General features: G+C 41.4%; 1 protein-coding gene across 1 annotated transcript in view; it reads left to right on the top strand.

The window, feature by feature from the left end:
• VTA1 (vesicle trafficking 1) overlaps positions 1 to 22,663 on the top strand; it is a 115,374-nt gene that overhangs the window by 63,149 nt on the left and 29,562 nt on the right. The window contains exons 3-5 of the mRNA XM_069954917.1: positions 5,032 to 5,159; positions 9,919 to 9,994; positions 14,470 to 14,581. Of these exons, the coding sequence (XP_069811018.1) occupies positions 5,032 to 5,159; positions 9,919 to 9,994; positions 14,470 to 14,581 (316 nt within the window). The remainder of the gene's footprint in view (positions 1 to 5,031; positions 5,160 to 9,918; positions 9,995 to 14,469; positions 14,582 to 22,663) is intronic.

The raw sequence follows: 22,663 nt of genomic DNA, 5'->3' as shown, positions 1-22,663 counted from the left end.
AATAATTTTGGGGTATTTTTTAGAATGTTTGTGTTTTTTTGTTTTTTTTCTCCCCCACTGAATGTAATTGAAAAAATGCTGTTTTTGAAATCCAAACATCCCCAATGCTGATGAGCAGTAAGTCGGCGGGTTTTGATGGCTGCCTAATTCATGGCAGGAAATTCAAGGCTTCAGTTCATTCAGATTGAAATAGCTGAAAACAGCAATAAAGTGACATGATTTATGAGCTGCCTCGTAAATAACGTTCCTGACACCAGAGGGTAATTTGGGACAGGAATTTAAAAATTACGTCATGTAAGTAAACCAAGTTGCAGACACATCATTCTATTTATTAAGGGAATTTGCACTTTTTACTATAAATTTCACCTCATTGTTTTTGTCGTAATTAACTTCTTCTGGAACAGCGATCTTGTTGTGATCCCAACAGAGCCTGTGCATGCAGATCCCTTGGCTATGTCCCTCTTCCTTTGTTACATCCTACTGAATAAGCCTTTACATGTTTGAAACATTTAACCATCTTGTTTTCTTTTATATTAGATGTATTATAATTTTGACATTTTATGAATATATTATTAAGCTAAGGGTATATTCGTAAGAGTAAATGGACAATCTCTGTTCCTTGATGGATTCTTGTCAAATCTTTGTCCAGGCTTTGGGCTATGAGTCTTAAAGGGATACTCCGGGCTACAGTATGTGTATTTTCTGTGTACGGCCAGGGAAGGGATGGATATAGAAGCCGCCAGTCACTTACCTCCCCGGTTCCAGCGTTTGGTCCTGGATTGTGCCCCCCTGCTCTGCCGTCCCGCTGCCATTTTCTGGTTTGAGCTCAGACCAGCAATCGGCAGGCGGATGGGAGGACGGGACAGCGCGATCTGGAACCGGGGAGGTAAGTGACCGGCGGCTTCTATATCTACCCGCTCCCTGTCCGTACACAGAAAATACACAGAGCCCGGAGTACCCTTTAAAGGGAACCAATCAGTACAATTGTGCTGATATAGTTTCCAGCAGCAGAGTATAGATCTACTGTGCGGCTCGTGGAGCATATACCAGCCGTGGCTGCAGCAGTAGCTTCACATCAGGGAACAAGGTAATTTGTTCTGCCATGCAAGACTGGGAGAGGGGGTGTAGTTAGTCGTCTGGGCAAGCAGCTGCCCATGACTAGTCGCCACTCTCTGCCTGTCAGTGCGAAGTGCAGGGATAATTGGCGGGCAGAGGCCACGCTGACCGCCAGACAGCGATAACTAGTCACTCTTTTTTATGTGGCATTTTATCTTCGTTGCACTATATAGTTAAAGTTTATTTGAAAATTCATAAAACCAGTAAGGCAGCTATTACCCCCCCCCCCCCCCCCCCCATACTGGTGTGAAAACAGGCAGGATTGTAGTGTACCGGCAAAGACATGCACCCACATAATAAATGTGTTCGAAATGCTGGTGAAATGGTGTGGTGTGTAGGGCTGGGCGATTAATAAAATTTAATTTGATTAATTTGCCCAGAATGTTAGAATCAATTAGATTTTTTTGTCAAAATCGTAAATTTGATTTCCACAAAAAATCATTGCAGGTGGAGCGGACGGCGCGGTACAGTGGTGGGCGGGCAGTCCGGAGAGGGGCGTGTAGGTCCGGCGTGGCGGGCGGCCAAGCAGTCTGGAGAGGGGCGCTGTGGTGCAGGGTGGGCAGGCAGTCTGTAGAGATGCAGCTCGGGCAGCATCCAGAAGCTGCTGACCTGCCCCCGCCTTTTATACACAGCCTCTTGCTCCTCTCCCGGCCACACACACAGGTCCTCGGTCACTGGAGGAAACAGCAGGGACTGCAGGGTGATAGTGTTGCTGTGGGTCCTGGAGCTGTACAGCGTGATTGGATCCCGTTGTACAGCTCCAGTAATCACCCTATCCTTCAGTCCCTGCTGCCTCCTCCAAAGACCGGGGACCTCTGTGTGTGGCCGCGAGGGGAACTTGTGTGCTGGGGTGAGAGGAGGAGGTCTATGTGCACTCCTGCCCCAGTCACCCATAGTCTGCCCCAGTCAGCCCCAGCCCCCCCCCCCCCCCTCAGTCACCCCCAGCTTCCCCAGTCACCCACAGCTGCCCCAGTTACCTCAGTCACCCCCAGCTGCCCCGGTCCTCCTCAATCACCCCCAGTCCCCCTCAGTCACCTACCTGCTTCCCCAGTACCCCTCAGTCACCCCCAGGTCCCCTTCAGTCATCCCCAGTCTGCCTTAGTCAAAGGGGAGCACTGTTAAACTGGGAAGCAATACACTTGTTGTCTCAAATGTCATTAAAATAGTATCTGACGCAGCGAGAAAAATGTTCTGTTTATTTAGCAAAAAAAATGTAAAAATGGATATTTAAATCGAGAATCGTCCAATTAAAAAAAAAAAAAGATTTTATTTTTTGGCCATATCGCCCAGCCCTAGCTGTGTGACTTAAACCCCATCACTGGTGAATTTGCTAGTATTGGTAAATTCCCCCGAGTGGGCACACATAAAGAGGCGGTGCTGTGTGGAGATCTCTCTCCGCTGTACTGAGTAGTCATCAGGTGTTTACCTCGAAGTGAAAATCTCCAGCAGGCGGATTTGGCCGTTCTTCTGTGTGCGTTATTGAAAGAGGTGCCAAGGATTTTTATATAGTAAATGTCTAGTCTGCAAGATGAATTTTTGCTCATGTAAACTCACTAGAAAAACACAAGCCGTCCATTACTGAAAGCCCCCTGTTCACGTCTCTTGGCAGTGTAAAAACCGAAGGCCGGTGTGATGTGTTGATAATCCTGTTTTTTGTTTTCTGCGGAATAAGTCGAGATTTCCTCTGTGTTGAACAGTGAGCCCATTTAGGAGCTCTAAGTCCACCTGTTGTGACTGGGCTGCTGTTATTTGCTCTTTTTTTATTTTATTTTATTAGGGAATCCGAGGCCTCTTGTATACTGAGACCGCGTCTTTTAAGAGAAGTCTTTCAATTACTGAAACAGTAGTCTGTTTAATCTCTGGGTTACTAAACCAGTCAGGGCGGTTCACCCATTTTCATTACAAAGGACATAGGGAATAAGCTTCAGTTTAAGATTGTTATAACATTATTACTTACTAAAATGTGAATTTGATACAGTACTTGTTAGTCATCTAAACTAATTGGAGACAAATGAAAGGGCTATATATAGTGGTGGAGGGTTTCTGGGAAAAAAATTCAAGGGGTACTTCAGCAATTTTCTTTTCTTACAACTGATGTCAGAAAGTGCAGATTTGTAATTTACTTCTGTTAAAAAAAAAAATAATCTCCAGTCTTCCAGTACTTATCAGCTGCTGTATGTCATGCAGGAAGTGGTGTATTCTCTATAGTCTGACACAGTGCTCTCTGCTGCCACCTCTGTCCATGTCAGGAATTGTTTGGAGCAGCAGGAAATCCCCATAGAAAACCTCTTCAGTTCCTGACATGGACAGAGGTGGCAGCAGAGAGCACTGTCAGACAGACTGGAAAGAATACACCTCTTTCTGCAGGTCATACAGCAGTTGATAAGTACCGGAAGACAGAAAATTATTTTTTTTTAACAGAAGTAAAAGAAGTACAGTGTAGATAGGACAGAATCTTCTCAATAGCTAATGCTTAGAGCTCAGCCCCCAACTCATTGACAAACCCCTAGGTCACAGATCATGTCTAGAAACCTCTCCCATAGTAGCTTATTAGGTCTGCTTGAGGCAATTGTTCCATTTGTCCATGGGGTTTGCTGTAAAGCTTATGTCTAAATGTTGGCAAAAACATCTCATAATAATATACTAAAAAAAATTTGAGTCAGAAATTCAAAGCGATTAGAATAAAAATGTTTCAATATATAGTTCTAATCTGTAAAAAAAAAAAGAAAAAAATCTAGGGGACAAATTCACTCTATATAAAGGATACATATGTGTTGTTTGATATCCACTAAAGACAATTCACCCCAGCAGCCACTCCCTCAGTGTAAGCTGTCGTACAGAATGTTTCTTTTCCGCTTAGGTCATTTGGAATACTAACACGTCTTTATTTTTGAACATTTATTGAACATTTTGTATTTATTTTTAAATTAGGTTTTTATTAAAGGTTTTTTATCAATAGCACGTGAAAAAATATGGTACTCACAAATCTTATATGTATAAGACACGGATGACACGTGACTTAGGTCGACTTCTCTGTGATTGACATCAAGTTTTCTGAACATGTCGAAGGGTCCTATTACACGGAGTGATTTCTAACGATTAACCAATAACTATAAACGATCGCAAACAAGATTGTTTATCGTTAACCAGAAATCGTTCACCATATTACACAGAACGATGGTCGTTAGTTACGATCGTTGCTATGATCGGTGATCCCAGCAAAACAATGGACAATGTGCAATAACACTGAATGATTAGTGAACAAATGCGGAACTTGAGCGAACGAATGTGGAATTACAGCGAACGATTAACCATAATTTTAGGTTCAGATCTAAATCAACGACATATAAACAATTTTTCAATTATTGCCTGCAATGACACAGAACGATTATCGTTTAAATTCGAACGATTTTTCGCACGATAATCATCCCTTGTAATAGGGCCCCAAGAAACTGCCACAAAGACATAATAAACATAGAACAATAGGGAAAGGGAGAAGGGCGTAAACCACTATGCGTTGTCTTGTAATAGTTTATAGCCGTCCTTATGAGCAAGAGAAAAACTTCTAACGAGATCAGTTGTCAGATCTAAATGGCGACTAGGAGAATGACAACTGAAAGGAAGGGAACCTGTGTTTATTTACATGGACAGTTATATACATATATATTTAAATCATAGGATTATATTTATCTAACTTTTAGGCTATGTTCCCACTTTAGGAACATAGCAGGGAATGTCGGCCATCTCGATATAATCACAATCCTGGTCATTATTTGCGGCTGTGATTATAATAAGACGGACGCCTTTCCCCGCATTATTATGTATTGCTGTATGTTGCCTTTCTCTTTTTGTTTTGTTACGTAGTACCGTTAGGATGCTACCATTAAAACCATTTTGTTTCGTAATTTCCCACAGCAAAAGAAGCAGCTCGGCGACTGTGACTCCATTACTCAGGAGATTGTTGGCAGTGCCCATGTGGAGAATTATGCACTGAAAATGTTCCTTTACGCAGACAATGAGGACAGGGCAGGGAAATTCCACAAGTAAGTAACTTCTCACAATATATTTATTATTCCATGTTGTAAAACACCTGGAGGGTATGTTCACACCATTTTTTTTTTTTTTTTTTTTTTTTTTAAAGTAATGCAGCTGATGAAAACAGAGGCCATTCTTTTCAGCCTAAGCGGCATTGCATTGAAATCAATGCAATGCCGCCTGTCCCTTGCATACCCTGCACAGACAACGGTGGCCATGCAAAATAATGATCATGTCAATTTTTAACGGCAGCTGTTCCACGTTATTTATCTTCCATACACACACATTGCTGTGTCTGTTCATCCATGGTGTGTATGGAAACCAATGCTTAATGGATTCCAGACACACCCTGAATGGGCCATTTGGAAATAAATGTTCCTGCGGCTGTCAGAGCTCTTATGGCTGCAGAAACTTACAAACGCCGTCCAGTATAACAACTGTCGTTATACAGTGTGTGAACATAGCCTTATTGCGGTAGCATCCTCTTTACTATTTTACTAATGAAACCTAAGTACTAGTGTTGAGTGCTCGACTTCAGTAACAGACCCAAATGAATGGGAGATTGGAGCATTTAACCAAGTGCCCCCTGCTAGGCAGAGTGTGGGTGCTTGGTTCAACTATTGATTTTTTTTTTATTGATTTTTTTTTTTTTTCCATTCTAATTTTTGAAGAATTTGTCCCTTGAAGGGATATGTAAACAATATAAAAATTTGAACTTAAAAATGTAAGACACATTAGAACTCCAGCAGTATGCAGTCAATTGCCGGCAAATATCACTGGAGCTCTAATGTATCTTGCAGTAACCTATTGTATTTAAATTTTTGTGTAATCTGCCCGTTGAAGGGATGTGTAAACAAAATCTAACAAAGAATTGTTAATCTTGGAGTCTGTGTCATTAGAAAGAAAAAAAAAATCTGGGTCTGTATGAATGCAGCACTACCTAATGTATTTTTATGGTATGGAAAACGGCAATGGTTTTTTTGTGTTCATTTGATGTCATGGGACCAAAGGTTTTTTTTTTCTCCCACTAGAAGTCTTAAAGTGATACCCCTCCTTACGCTATGTGTGGTTCTCCGCACCATCCTCAAGCTTAGATGCTGCACATTACATATATACCTGTATATTACTTACCTGTGTCTCCTTAATGCTCTAAAATCACTTCATTTCATCGTGGACAATGTCACCTAGGTGGGGCTTCACAGGAATTGGTCCTCCTCTCCCCAGCAGGGAGGCGGGGCTTCACAGGGATTGGTCCTCCTCTCCCCAGCAGGGAGGTGGGGCTTAACTGCTGTGAAGCCCCGCCTAGGGGACACTGTGCACTATTGAAATAAAGCCAGAGTAAGGGCCCTATTCCACCGGACGATTATCGTTCGCATAATCGTTAACGATTAACTATCTCAAGCGACCGCTATTGCGAAAGACCTGAAAACGTTCACTCATTTCCATGGAACGATAATCGTTACTTATGATCGTATTTGCGATAGTTTTTTCTTCGCTATTTCTTCGCTATTGCGTTCGTATCTACTGCAAACGACCGAACGACGTCTTATTCAATGCGAACGTTTTGCGAACAAGCAACAATAAAAATAGGTCCAGGTCTTATAAAGCGATCAACGATTTCTCGTTCGGTCGTTAATCGTTAACTGCATTTCAACCGATTATCGTTTGGTTTCGAATGATTTAACGATAATCTGAACGTTAATCGTCTGGTGGAATAGGGCCCTAAGAGGGGGGTTCCAGTATTACTTTATCACATGGCTGGGAATGTCTGCCAAGCCAGAGATCTTTCCAGAAGAAGAGATTACCCATAGTTAGGCAGCTGTTTCAAAGAAAATGGTAGGCCTTTTGATAGCCAGCTACCACCCTGCTCTGTACTGTAACCCCACAATAACTGCAGGCTGACAGGAGAGGTATAAGGGAGACATGGGGGTATATCGAGGCTGGCATCTCCCAAGACGGTCCTAAAAAATTACCCCGCTGGCACACAGATACAGAGAATGTATATATAGCACATGTTACATATGACTGATGTAGGAATTTTCTTTCCTACTGAGGTCTTTAAGATTAGTGTTTGATGCCCTATTATTATTATTATTATTATTATTATTATTATTATTAATAATAATAATAAAAATAATAATAATAATGTAATATATCATATATGCATATTTTTTGAAGATATATATACACACACCTAGTAACACTTCCGTGTAAGATGACCTCCCACACAAAGCTTCTTTCTGTTACCCTTTATTACTCCCTTGAGCTTTAGCTATTTTGTGTCGTGGTTTGTGGTCTCGCATGGCATAATAATGTCTCCGCTTGTGAGCACCACTCTCTTTCATAAGATCATGTTTACAGGTCACACATCTGGAGCTGCTGATTGAAGTAGGAAAGGAAATGGTATAAAAAGCCAATTCTGTATAAATAGCCACCTATTAGCACCAATGCGGTCTCTTATTCGTTCTTGATGTTCTCCGTTTCTCATAAATTTAGATAGATAACGTTCAAATATGAAAAGAACTTCAAAGAAATCCAACTGCCCAAGTCTTTGGTCTCCCTACCCATCCACCCCGTTTCCCTGTCTTTTCACACGCTTTCCTGCATATGTAGGCCAACAACTGATCACCTATTCAAGGTCGAAAGTCGGTACAGATGCATTTTCTACATTTTCTATCCATCATCCGCCTCCATTTAAAGGGAACCAATCAAGCCGAAAACAGCCCTAACGCTAAGGAAACATGCTGGTACATCACCCAGCACGCTTCTCAAACATACCCTAGTAGCCTGCACCCCATGTGTATATAAACCGCAATCTTACTTTTATAATCTCCTGCGCTGCATGTAAATTACGGGCAAGTAGTCATCTGGGCATGTGACTCCTCCATGTAGTCATGGTCCTGGGCAGGCTTCAGCTCTGTAACCATGCCCCACCAAGTGTAATTGAAGGCTCTGTTCTCCTGTGATGTCACCCGGGGGCAAGCATTGCATTTCCGCTGCGCTCCGACCTCTTTCCTGGGCAGTACAGCAGCGTCTTCTCCCACCGTAGTGCGCAGCGTGCCGCCGACGTACTATTACGAATACGTTCAGTGCTCAGATGTTGCACTTGTCTCTCTCATTTGTCCAGCTCATCAGTCGCTATGCTCTGAAAAGTTAGAAAAGATCTGTTTTTAGCTTGGCTGGTAAAGGTCACTCCCAGAATCGGTTTTGTTCTTTTGACACAAGGCGGCCATATACATTGGATAAAAGTAGGTTACCGGTTGGATAAAGAATCCTCTGATAAATGGTCATTTCATAGACACATTTTATTCTATATTGGCCGTCGTTCGTACTGTCCATACATGAAACATGAAATATTCTGAGAGTATATAAGTGGTGGAAGTAAAGCATGGCAGATCCAGGTAGCTAATATGTCTCTTTAGCACTGTCCCTGTTAACGAATTTGTTCTTAAAGGGCCAGTACCACAATGACTTTTAAAGTGATACTGTCACCCCCTTTACACTCACTTTGTTTAATCACTAACAGTGGCAATTGGACCCCATCTCCTGGGGTTGCTGTGAAGCCCCTCCTAGATGACAGCAATTTTAGAGCAGAAAAAAAAGAGTCACAGACAAATGTTAAACAGGTATATATCAAATTTGCCGCATCTAAGCTTGTAGATGGTGCAGAGAACCACACACAGAGTAAGGGGAGTGACAGTATCACTTTAAAGTGAAAGTACTGAATTAGCTCTAAGGCTAGATACACACAGGACAGATCCACAGCTGATTTCACGTTGCTAGTTCGCAGCAAAATCCGCAGGGGATCCCAAACTGTCATTTGCAATGAGATTACATACGTAAATGCCCCGTAACCCGCTGCCGCCCGAAGCATACTTTACCTTCTGAGGCTCCCGTAGGTCCCACACAGCCAATCAGTCAAAGAGTACTCAATTTGCTCTTAAAGGACAGGGTTAAAGTTTCTTTGTGGTGCTCTGGAAGTCACTATTAAAGGGGCACTCTTTTTAAGCACCATGTATATTCTCCCGGAAATGGCCACCTAGTTTTTATTATTTTCCTTCCCACAGATTTATATGGGAGTTTTTATTGCCTGCTGTTCTTATTTATAGTGTAACAGTCAGGACCTTGATAACGGAGCTGTGGTTGTACCCTGCCTATGATGCTCACTAGCCTGATGAAAGGCATGCATTGGTTCAAGTTTTCTCCTTTTTTGACATTGATAAATATGACACCTTTTTTTGCTTTCAGAAGATCCATTAAGCAGAAGGTCGTTGAATAACATATTTGTAGTAAAATACTGAGCGTTGTTTTAAGATAAATAACGTTCTGTTTTTATTCTGACCCTCCTTTCTGGGTCAAGCTCAGGTAAATTCAGTGCAGCTACAGCAACAGAAAGCTGTATAAAGCATGTGTCACCATTACATTTACTGGAAGATTCATGTGGTCTTTTTTTTTTTTTTTTTTTTTTTTTTTTTACTAACAGCGGAAGTGGACCACTTATTTCCGCTCGTTCTCCTAATCGAGACTGATCAAAACTTTTTACATGTTTCTGATATTTCAAAAGTTTTTACAAATGACAAGTACACTTTAAGAGAGGAGCAAACCAGATTCATTCTGCTTCGTATAATGAAGAAAATCTGGTTCGCTCATCTCTAGTCACTATGTAATGTTATATCATGATGTGACTGTTTGGTTTCTCAGGTGTGTGAAGACTAAAAACTTTGATCTCACTTTCCAACACCACTGTTTACAATTCTTCTCTTTTAGGAATATGATCAAGTCTTTCTACACGGCTAGTCTTCTGCTTGATACATTAAGTGTTTTCGGTGAACTCACTGAAGAGGTAAGCCTTTTGGGGGGGTTGCATCAGTAACATTTTGCTATATGCTATAAATGACACAGTAACTTTATTCTGCAGGGTGATAACATAGTTTTTCATGGTTTATTGCAATTGTACAATAAATATTATTTCAATAAAATGTTAATTGCCTCACCATATTCTGAGAGTCATGAGACTTTTTTTTATGTTGAAAGTATTCAGAGAGGGCTTGTTTTTTGCCGGTTTGAGGGCTGTAAGGGCTTGTTTTTTGTAGGTTTCATTTTAATTACCATTTTGCAGTACATAAGACAAAACAGCAATTCTGGGATTGTATATTACGCAAAATATTTTACACTGTGTAAGAAAAAATAACATGATAATATTGGTTATGTGTACTAGGCATACCAAGATAGCAGACCTTTTTAGGCCTCTAATTGCCATAGAACATGTGTATAACCTTTTTAATGCAATTGCCATTTAACTTTGTTGTCCAAGAAGTTAAACTAGTGGGATGTGAATACCTACTACCTGCTGGGGGAAATAATTCTTTACAACATTAAGGACCCTATTACATAGGATGATTATTGTCCGAACCGCCAGTTATCACTTGTAATGGGGTTGACGATCAGACAGCGAACAAGGAATAGACAACGATGGCTGGTTGCCTAAAGGGGAGGCTGGACTGATCCAGCCTTGAAAAGGCTCTGAGATCGACTCTTGTCTATAGACTGTCTTCGACCATCAGATAGAACAGTTATGCACTTTTTCCCCGCTGTCCTTCCCCGCTGTGGTCTATATAGTTTCTGCTCCGTTTTTTTCTCTGTTGCTCTACGAAGATCTTTCTTCTCAGTCACTGCATCCTGCTTGGTGACATCTGAGAGAAATGCAGGCATAAGATCAGTCACTAGAGTGAAATGTTTGCGTTAGGGAGCCTAAAGGCCGTATTACATGACCCGGTGAGCAGAGGAAGCGAGTGCTGATCTGCTAGATCCGTGCTCATTTACTGAGCCTATTACATGGCTCTATAATTGTGCAGTAAGGGCAGTGTAGATAGATAGCAATGTCTGTGCAGCCCTTGCTTTTACATAAAAAAGAGTAAAGTTTATACATACCCTTGCTTCCCCGGTGTCCTGTGCCTTTTCTCTGCGTTTCCTGCTCCTTACAGCCACCTCTGACACTTCTGCCACTATCAACCCCCATTGATTTTAATGGAGATGCGTCATAGAGAGGAGGGGGTTTTGTCACACTGAGGGGCGGCGTGCCTGCCCCCAGTGCTCCAGGGCAGACCGATGCTAAGGAAAAGACCGTTGCCGAGTGCAGGAACCGGGTGGCTTCTAAAAAAAAAGGAATCTGCCACCGGCATCCTGTGTCGGCACTAAGGTAGTAAAAGAGCAGTGGTTTACCTGATGGTAAATTCGCTTTAAGGATTTATTTTTTTTTTTTATATGTCTGTATTAGAAAGCAACAAGTACAAGTGCAGTCTTGTTGGTATTTGACAAAGTAAATACCAGCGCAGCAGCTCTTTTCCAGCACCATTACTAACCCTCTCCTATTGGTCTGTGAACGGCCATCATCTTAATTTATATAAAATGTTAAGTCTAGTTCAGATGAACACGCCGTGTAGAGTATGATCTATTTCTGTAAACAGAACTGACATTTTCTGAGACTGAGCAATACGACATGTCTGAGTACAGTGACCCTAGATGACTTATTTTTCCCTCTTGTACCTTATTACAACCGCTGGCCACAGATTTTAATGCCAGGTAATATTTTGCGGCCGTCCTAATGTTATATTTTGGAGATGTAAATACTTAGTGACCACATCAATAAAATGGATTTTTTTTTCCTTTCAGTCCATGGGAAGTCAGAAATGAAAGCAGTATGGATAAAGTGATTTCTATGAATGATAGTATATCCTGCTGATAACACTTTTTTTTTGTGCTTCGCTAATATTTTCGATTCTATATTCACCATCTTATTCAATCACTTGTTGTCAGCCCATCATCCTAAAGCGAATTTGTACCCTTTGAACCCCCCCCCCCAAATTGATGGTACCGATAATGATGATCGCATTAAAACATGTCCAGTCCAAGGTACTGCCTGTCTCCCGGTATTCGGTGTACAATCAACTTTGATTCCGATGGCGCAATGAGTCAGGGTGTCAATGAGGCGGAGCCTAGAGCATCCGTCTCCTAGAAAGTTAGTGTAATGCATTATGTCAAATAAACATATGGTATTCTAGAGATCCCCCATGTGCCCGCATTGTTTTAATAACCTGCTGCCTATGGTTACAACCCACTAAGGTGGGCCAGGCATTGCAGTCTCCAGGAAGTACTGGCAGTTAGTCTCCACTGAACCTGCAAGCAAGGAGGATTGTGGGAGTGTGTGTTATCTTGAAGGAAACCTTGAAGATATTAGACCCATTAGACAAATTCAGAACAGGGATGTAAGTTACTCTACTGAAGACAGTACATTTTTGCTCCTATGCCTTATGCTATTTCTTCTTAAATTCCTTTAAGTATTTTAGCCAAAAGTTCATTGAGTAACTGAAAGATATTATTACGCTGCATTATGGATTACTTGAAGAGTTTTTGATGCATCAAGTTTTCTGCTTTTAAGCCAGCAATGATCTGTGTCACTGCAGGACAATGGTCCATTTAGTTTGCTGTATCCCCAGAAGGGCATTTATGGGAACGGCAAGTTGGCTGTATGGGCAGCGTTACATGTGAGTCTAATTACAAGAGATTTACTCACACTATAAACCGAGGCCTAACAAAGAACCTTTAGACATCAGCTGGGATTGAATTACGCTTTTTTAGGGCTCTGTCAGGACAGTGAGAAGTTTTTTGTTGGAAACCCAATATATGTTCACATTTGAATGCAATGTAACTGTTAAGATCTAAAAGCAGCCAAACCATTCTCTAAAATATTGTCATATTAGTATGTAAATACAATATCAGGTTATTAGTAGATTATCGTTAGACTATAACTACCTCCAAGCCCTGTGACCCTATTAAAAAAAATTAAAATAAAATGAGTATATCAGAAAAAATTAGATGCTTTGTAACTTACTTTCTAAAAACCCATGTCAGACGGTCACTTTTGAAACATGGTCTCTCTGCCAAGCACTTTTCCTCGCTTATTTTAGCTATTGGTGGGGTCTCTGCACATGCATACACAGCTTTGCTATATCCACATAAACAGACAACTCTGCTGCATACCTACACACACACACACACACACACACATTTTATTACAGAAAAGTCTCTATTACAACAAGTAAAGGTCCTACGTGCAAACTTACCTAGAATGGGAGCTGTAGGACCATGATGTCAGATTCATGTGACTGACCACTGATAACTCTGACATCGTTGCAGATCCTGCATGACTTTCATTTCCTGTCCTAAGGTCTCATTCACACGATCTGTGCGCTCCTATCATCTCTGCTGCCGGGGAGGGGAGAGGATCTGTGCCACAATCTGCGTTAGGACATGTCCTACTTTTTGGAGGTGCGAACCATGGTACGGGGTCGCAGCACGGATCATTTAATTTGCTTTGTAGGAGGAGGGAAAGGACTGTGCAGCAATAAATGGCTGCACAGTTCTCTCAGTGGTCAGGTACTTGTTCACTCGTTGCACTCTGGGTGTTTTGACACTATGGGGCGCTCTGACTGCAGACCATAAAATGCAGCCACTTTTCTGAAAGATATTTTCTTGCTAAAAAGTGTTCCTTATCGTGCGATAAATAAGGTAAATCCACTTACATAAAATTAAGAGCAAATCTACAGTAATTAAAAGTGTCATTGTCGTTACAAAAACTTTGCACATGTCAAAGAGACACGTCTAAAGTTTTGATTGGTCCGGAATGAGTGGGGAGAGGACCATGCTGCAGCACGTCTGCTCCCAGCTCTGAGTTACAAAAAAGAGTCAGGCTTATAATGGAGCTCTATAGACTTTTTTTCTAACTCAGAGGGGAGAGGATGCGGAGCAGACCCAGACCGATCAAAGCTTTTGATATGTCTCTGAAACATGTCAAAAGATTTTTGTAATAACAGGGACAATTTAAGTATAACTGATGTAATAAATAGGAGTAAGATCAACTACTAAAATATACTTTAAAAAAAAAAAAACACAAAAACCCCACATAAATATTGAAATGTAAACATATTAAATCATTAAATTACGTACAGTACTTTTGCATGGACGTTCTGTAATCCTCTCTGAAAGTTGGTTAATACAAAAATCTGTCCATGATTTTTTAGTGTCGGTGTTTCATGTTGCCCAAACTAGTGAGCAGTTGGTCCCTGGTCACTAGACGTTATTTATATCACACGTGAAACACTGTAAAAACAACATATAATACAGTATATTGATCAGAGATGTTTGTATGTACCCCAAGAACTTCAACAAAAAAATAAGTACCAGCTTGTGGTTTAAACATAAAAAAAATTGAGGTTTGTACTGAAAAACTAATTTGTTCAAATTTCCTTTTTTTATTAGAATATTCAGCACAGAAAATATGCCAGATGGAAGGCCACATACATTCACAATTGTCTAAAGAATGGGATGACTCCTGAGTCTGGACCTGTTGGATTCGAGGGTGAAGAATACAGTAAGTTAGCGTTAATATTAATGATAACTAACTCATTTATTTAGAAGCCGGCACAGGATAAGTTGGTGTCTTATTGGCAATAGAGATGAGCGAAATGTTTTTTTTCGATTGGATTCGATTTGAATAGCTCCCGGTATTCGACTATTCAAACGAATATCGAATCCCATTATAGTCTATGGGAGAAAAATCCTTGGGACTTGGAAATCAAGATTTGACCACTAGGAGGTCACCAAGTGCCCAATGAAACCTCAGGAAATGATGCCAACACCTCTGAAATGCATATGGGACAGCAGGGGAAGCATGCCTGGGTACACGAACGTAAAGTACAAGTGTACCTTTTGGTCTAGCGGTACTTGCCTACGTATTAGGGGGTATCTAATATTACCATATGTTTGTTTCTTGTTTATTCAGTACACTTGTGAAATACAATTGTTTGCAGTGTTGTATATTGCCCAGCCAGTAATTTGAATTGCACACATGAATATATTGCATATATATATCCTTTTTCAGTATTACGCTACTATCACAGATAGATCAACTGTAGACTCTAAACACAATATAACCGCTTTGTATAATGGTAAAAATACTCGGACAACTTATTTCATATACAGCCTTATACTGGATATAGAATTGTTTTTACAACAATAGAAATAAAGGGCTGGTCAGCACTTTTACTGGACGCAGACTGCGCAAATTTGTGGTAGCAAGATAAAAGGTATTATCCCACAATTCTAGTATACAGCTGTATACACTATCAGTGGGTATACAGACTGCCTGTCTCACAACAGCTTATACAGTGTGTGTATACACTACCTATCTCACAACTGCTTATACAGTGTAGACACACTGCCTGTGTCACAATGTAAATTGTAAATGTCTGTTTTTATATAGTTTCAGCCCTAACATGAGCTTTTGGGGGTCACTCCCTACCTAACTTCGCCTAAAACCTTCCTCTACCTGCTTTACAGACTGTCCCTCTCTAGTTCCAACCAGCAAGTGACACGAATATCAAATAACTATTCTTTTATTCAGGAGGTCACATGGTTTTGCCAGCTAATCACAGTTAAGAGTTTTTTTTTTTTTTAAAGTCCTGCCTACTCTTAGTGCTTGTCCCTCCCCCTGCATGTTTATTGGCTGGAAAAAAGTGCCAGGCGATGTAGGAGGGCGACTAGAATTTTTACTGCATCTTAGCACAAATATTCGGCCGCGGTCAAATACCTTGAATAGCGTACTACTCGATCGAATAGCTGTTCGCTCAAATAGTATTTGCTCGTCTCTAATTGGCAAATATAGCGGGACTTGGCCAGATTTGTCTATATGGCGCCCGCAAAAAATGCTGCTACTCTGTCCGACTAATAAATAATATATTGATTTTCTTCACATTTGCAGTTGAAAATTTATTGTACAGGTCTGATGGTGGTCGTTTAACCCCTTATATACCATGGCCATTAACGACCACCGCATACAGATGGTTGTTTGACAGGTGCTTGTTCTGTCAGGAATCCAGTCAGCACCAATTTGACACAATCACTTGATGCTGATTGGTTCAACCCGAAAACAATTTTTAACGATTAACAACTGATGATAAACGAACGCAAACAAGATTGTTTATCGTTAACCTGAAATCGTTCACCATATTACAGAGCGATAGTCGTTTGTTACGATAGTTACTACGATCTATTACTCCATCTGATCCCAGCAAAACAACGAACAATGTGCAATTACACTGAACGATTAGTGAACAAATGCGGAACTTGGAATTACAGCGAACGATTAACGATAATTTTAGGGTCAGATCTAAATCAAAGGCATACGAACGATTCTTTAATCGTTGCCTGCAATTACACAGGACGCACTTTAACGCATTTTTGACTAGAACATCCTAGTGGATAATGTTCATAAAAGCCTTAGAAGCCAAGAATCATTGTGCCCTTCTGTTATCTGTAAGATATTAGACTATCACTGTTATACAGTACCTGCTGTGAGCGATGCATTTACATTTATGGAAACCGTATCGCTATAGGTGAACTGAGATCTGGAGAGAATTTTACAGCCTGCTGGATGTAATAAGGCTAAATAAATATGTTGACATAGAAACAATACAATGAACAAAATATGTCGTCCGCGTTTAACGTCAAGTCCCGCAGTCAGATGTTCTGCAGAGTATCTTTCCTTTCCAATGAGTCTCCGCACCCCTGAGAGGTCGTATCACGTTAACGTATACGGTGTGGCACATTTAGGCACAGTATGTGTCGGGTACCTTAGGTTTATGTTGAAACAGTGTTGTTATTGTATTACGTTCACCCCCAATCTGCAAGCCGTTTCCGTACATAAGCAAAGGATGAAAATAAGCAAAGCGGGGGAGAAGCCGTGAAGAGCCGATGTGTAAATAGACTAAACTTACTGCTCTCTTTCTTACCATCAAAACTACTATTTCCCATGTGCTTCTTGAAACCGCACTCCTGCTCCGGCCAATGTTTTCATAGCTACAAAGGTGTTCTGTGTGTGAGCGCGGTCCTGCCCTGAGCTTAGAGGGGAGGCTCGTGTTGTCAGCGGACCACTAATCCATGGAAAACCAAACAGAATGGCACAGCCTAATCTTTCACAGAGGTCAGCCTCAGGTGGACCTCGGTCAGTTCTCCAGAAGCCCAGAGTACTTGGGGTAAAATGACCCAAACAACATCTATTTTTTATGGCACGAGAACACATTGTGCTTACTGACCTTTTTTTAAAATTTTTTTATTTATACATTTTTCCGAATGTACCACGAAGAATTGAAGCTGTTTAATGAAAGAGAGCACAAAAACACCCTTTTCATTGGATTCATTGACTCTGACATCAAAAGTCTGCTCCAGTCTTGGTTAAATAAACTTTTTTTTTTGTATTTTTTTTTTTTTGTACTATCTTAATATAAACCATTGTTGATGTTCTCAAACATCTGCCAGGTGGTTATGAACTGGCTGCTTTGCTAAAAAGAAATTGAAGATTAATAGTTTTTTCCATCTTCACTTGGAATAACTGGTAATATGGGGCAGACGTTTTTTTTTTTGCTGGATTGAATGTGGCTCGCTACTCCTCATCAGTTGTATTAATGATTTTTGTCGCCAGGCCCTTAAGGGTGTGTTCGCACACGTGGGAGTTTCATTGCGTTTGCCAAATGCGATGAAGGGCAGCAATTAAACGATGAATTACTGCAATAATTAGATTATTGAATGTGTGGCCATTAAGGGGTTATCCAGCACTTCAAAAACATGGCCACTTTTGCCCCACTCTTGTCTCCAGTTCAGGAGTGGTTTTTATTTAAAGGGAACCTGTCACCCCCGTGCCGGGGTGACAGGCTCCCGACCCCCCGTTAGAACACCCTATACTCACCTAATCCCGCCCGGTCCCGCTTCTGGATCCGGTCGGGTGATGGAGATATCAGCCGCTGCAGCCCGGCGCGCGCTGAGAGATGAGTCCAACACCCATAGAGAATGACAGGAGAGTCCAGCGCTCCGTCATTCTCTATGAGTGTTGGACTCATCTGAGGAGCGCGCGTGCCGGGCTGCAGCGGCTGAGATCTCCGTCACCCGACCGGATACAGAAGCGGGACCCGGCGGGATTAGGTGAGTATAGGGTGCTCTAACGGGGGGTCGGGAGCCTGTCACCCCCGCACGGGGGTGACAGGTTCCCTTTAAGCTCCATTTACTTCAATGGAGTTTCAAACCCCACCCAATCTGGAGACAAGAGTGGTGCAAAAGTGGCCATGTTTTTGTAGCACTGGATAACCCATTTAACTGTAAGAAGTGATGAAACTTTTTATATAGTAAATTAAATCTACATTTTTTTTCCTTCATTGCTCCATAAAGCATGTACTAGTCATGTACCTTTTGGGTTGCAGGACTCCGTTCCTCTGGGGAGCTGAACTGTTAATAAACATAGAGTAAAAATTGGCTCATGGGTCATCGGAGGGTGGCAGTGCCTAGCAAACATAATGGCCACCGTTTTTAGGTGTATACCACTGTCGTCGTACCATTCATTTAAAATGAGCTATTAGTACTGGAATGGAACTGATTTCCAATGGAGGCTTTTATTGGGTCAGTCAGTTACTATGTGCAGGATTCTGTGTGAAGGTCAGGGATCATCAGTGCATGGGCAATGAAGCATCAGTCTACTGTTTAAAGAAGAAGTCCAGGCAGGGTGATTTTCTGTAAAAATTCTGGGGAGGGGGAGACTGAAAGAAATAACATCCTCTCACCTCCCCCACTCTAGCGGAGAGCGAGCATTTTAGTCTGTATTTTTCTCTATAGTGTTTTATCTCTTTATTCCTTTCCAGTGTTAAAAGGGTAGTTCACCACGGCTGTGTCACAGAACGTCCGCCGTCTGACATTCTCAACCCGACCGATACTGCAGTGGCTTTAACTTAATTGGAATGAGGGCATATTAGGGTCTTCTTGCACTCCAATTAGCCATAGCACACAATGTAAAGTATGGCCCGGAGCCATACTTTACATTGTGTGCACAGTATGTTGTGCGGCTGCTGTTCACTGAATAACGGCTGCACAAAATAAACATGGCAGTTTTCTGTTCGGCTGCATGGAATCCCAACCGTAGTGTATACAATGTGTATACACTCCAGCTCGGGTTCCATAGGGGTTAATTCAATCGGCCACTGTGATTAAACAAGGGCCGTTGTTGCATATCTGCAACAACGGCCGTAGTTTACTAAAAAAAAGAAAAAATATAGTGTGAACTTGGCCTAAAACAGATGATGTTGTTGGTTTTCTACACTTTCAGATGTTTATTCATAATAGGGAAAACTATGACTTCTAACTCTGTCTTGTTGTCATATTGGACCCCCGACCTCGACTAGTAGGAGTTGTGTTTGACTTCTAACTCTGAGACAGCAGACCACTACAGTTCTTCCCCAGCAGAAGAGAAGGAAATATTTTCCATTATTGATCTGATATTTAAAGGGGTTGTCCAGCAAAAATCTTTCTCTTTCAAATCAACTATCAGAAAGTTACATAGATTTGTAATTTACTTCTATTAAAAAATCTCAAGTTTTCCTATACTTATTAGCTGCTGTATATCCTGCAGGAAGTGGTTTATTTTCAGTCTGACACAGTGCTCTCTGCTGACATCTCTGGCCAAGACTGGAACTGTCCAGAGCAGGAGAGGTTTTCTATAGAGATTCCAATAGAAAACCTCTCCTCCTCAGGACAGTAGGGAGGATACATTACCTGCACCATGATCCGGCAGCATCTGAGGCTCCTGATCCCCGTAGGTCCCACTTAGCCAATTAGTGACTGTCCCGGGGCCATGCACTGATTGCCTGCGCGGGACCTCAGGGAGCCTCAGATGCTGCCGGATCATGGTGCAGGTAATGTATCCTTCCTTGCGGCGGGGGTTAATGGGGCCGGGATTTACGCACTGGCAGCGGAATGACAATCCCGCTGCGAGTATGTAATAACATTGGAAGTCACAGGGGAGGTACTCTCAGCGGCAAATGCACAGCGTTAAATCCGCTGCTGATTCGCCCGTGTGAATTTACCCTAATACTTTTATTTCAGACTCCCACAATTGGTTAATGCCTTTTAAAGGGGGCCTGTCACCCTGGCTGACGGGGTGAAGCCGCCTGACCCCCCCAGTGGAGCCCCTTATACTTATTCCCCTCTTGAAGTCCCAGTCCCCGCCCCGCCGCCAAGAAATCCCCATCGGAAGCTGTGCGTGCGCTCACCAGAGAGGAGTACGAACACCTATGGGCATCGGACTCCTCTCTGGTGAGTGCGCTTTTGACTGTGATTTCTCGTGGCGCAGGACGGCGACCGGGAATTCGAGGAAGGGGTAAGTATAAGGGGCTCCACCGGGGGTCGGGCAGCTTCACCCCAGCAGCCAGAATGACAGGTCCCCTTTGAAAAAAAAAAAAAAAAAAAAAAGATCTTATATGTTTATAGGTAACAAAAACATATATTAGTAAAATACCTGTAAAAGAAAAGAGACCAGACCAGAGGCTATTGCTTTATGTAACTATATATCTAGTATGTAGTAACTTAATCTAACTTTATTTTGGCATTCACTTATAGACTAATCCTTTAAATCTAATCTTTGTGTGTCTTCACAAGCATGGCCTTTCATTCATGCAGTCATATATCACCGTAGGTAAATGTGTTTCCAATAAGAGGAAACCTAATTGGATCCTTGCGGAATGATTACATTTGTCGTTCTCCTTTGAAGCCCTGCTTCCTCTTCTGAAGGGTTTAGGTTAAATGTAGATGATGAAGTCATTTTCAGCCGGGTAGAATCGGGATAGTTCAGAAAGACATGGACCCTGAGTAATAGCATGCACATACATGTTTATGGACAGCACAATTTACATTTATTCTTTTGTGCTAAAATTACATTTGGGAATCATTAGAATGTCCCAGATGGCTAGAGATGATGATTTAGGCCTAATTCACTTCTGGATTGAATTACTATTCAGACATAAGTATGTCCGAGCTTGCTCAAACATATGGGAGTTTGAAAGCTCCTTCTGACTATGGCGGTCTAGCTGACAGACATGTGTGTTTTTAGGACGCAAAACACTGACAGAAATGGGAAATAAATAATTCACATACATAATACTCGTTGACAAAAAAAAAAAAAAAATAATAAATGTCCAACGAGGATTTGTTGGAATTGAACAGAACTTTTTATGTGTGAATGGAATGATTATAAATGTAAATGATTACAGTTTAAGTGTCCTATCACACAAAGCGATTTTAAACGATTAACGACTATTGATAAACGATCGCAAACGAGATTGTTTATTGTTAACCTGAAATCGTTTACCATATTACATAGAACGATGGTCGTTACTACGATCGTTATTGCGATCGTTACTATGATCGTTTATTCCTTCTGATCCCAGGAAAACAATGGACAATGTGCAATTACTCTGAATGATTAGTGAAAAAATGCGGAACTTGATCGAACGAATGTGGAAATACAGCGAACGATTAACGATTATTTTAGGTTCAGATCTAAATCAACGATCAACGACATACAAACAATTTTTTTCAATCGTTGCCTGCAATTACACGGAACTGTTATTGTTAAAATTCAAACGATTTAACAATTTTTTGCACGATAATCGTCCCATGTAATAGGGCCCTTAGGCTATGTTCCCACTACGTACTGATAAGCTCAGACAATGGCCGTTATCAATTAATTCAGATCATGACCATTAATTCCGGCCATTTCACAGTGGCCGTTGTCTGAGCTTATCAGTACGTTGTGAAAGAATAGACTTTAGAGTGAAAATATAAAGTTATTGGGGAAAAAACCTTTTTGGGGGCTCTATAACCCTGTTGGGTCTTCTGTAGCTTGGATGTAAGATGAGATACGTTTGGACATGGATGCATACAGGTTCTGTATGGAAGCCTGCGTCATATTTGTCCACAGATTTTGCAGCTGGGTGTTTAGCTTCTGCAGACTCGTAGGTTGCCAAAGCTGGTTCACCATAAATGCTTGATCGGTGATAAATCCAGCAACCCAGGCCAAGGAAGTGTTGCACTCATGAAGTGAAAGAGGTTATTAAGCATTTTGTTAAATTATCCTTTAATAATATATCCTTAAAACTAAAAAGAAGCCGTCATGGTGTCCTGAGTCCTTGTTTCTCGTTTTAACCTGTTACACCATACTGTTTACAGTACAGTACTATACACAGACCAGCATCACCCCCTACAGTACAGTTACATCCAGTGACCTTTGTCCACCTTTGTTTTCCTTTTCTTCCAGCCCAGATGGCCAGGGCAATTTTTTTTGCTTTTTGTGATTTTGTTTTAACAAAATCCACAAGGCAAACATTTTAGGCTCTGCACTTTTCCAGCTCCTTACACCCGTACAAACTTCCACATGGTAGTTTTGCCCAAAATAATGCTCTACACAGCATTTACCCCCCAGTAGTGTCCCCTCACAGTAGTTAGCACCCCTAATAAAGCTCCTACATGGTGGATGTAGCACCTACACATAATAGTTACAATCTACTGCCACTGTATACTTATGTATGCACAAAGGCACATAATGCATGCACACATCATATATACACATTACATATAC

This window comes from Dendropsophus ebraccatus, chromosome 15, assembly GCF_027789765.1.
Source record: "Dendropsophus ebraccatus isolate aDenEbr1 chromosome 15, aDenEbr1.pat, whole genome shotgun sequence".
Lineage (NCBI taxonomy): Eukaryota > Metazoa > Chordata > Amphibia > Anura > Hylidae > Dendropsophus > Dendropsophus ebraccatus.
This window is presented reverse-complemented; position numbering and strand designations above follow the sequence as displayed.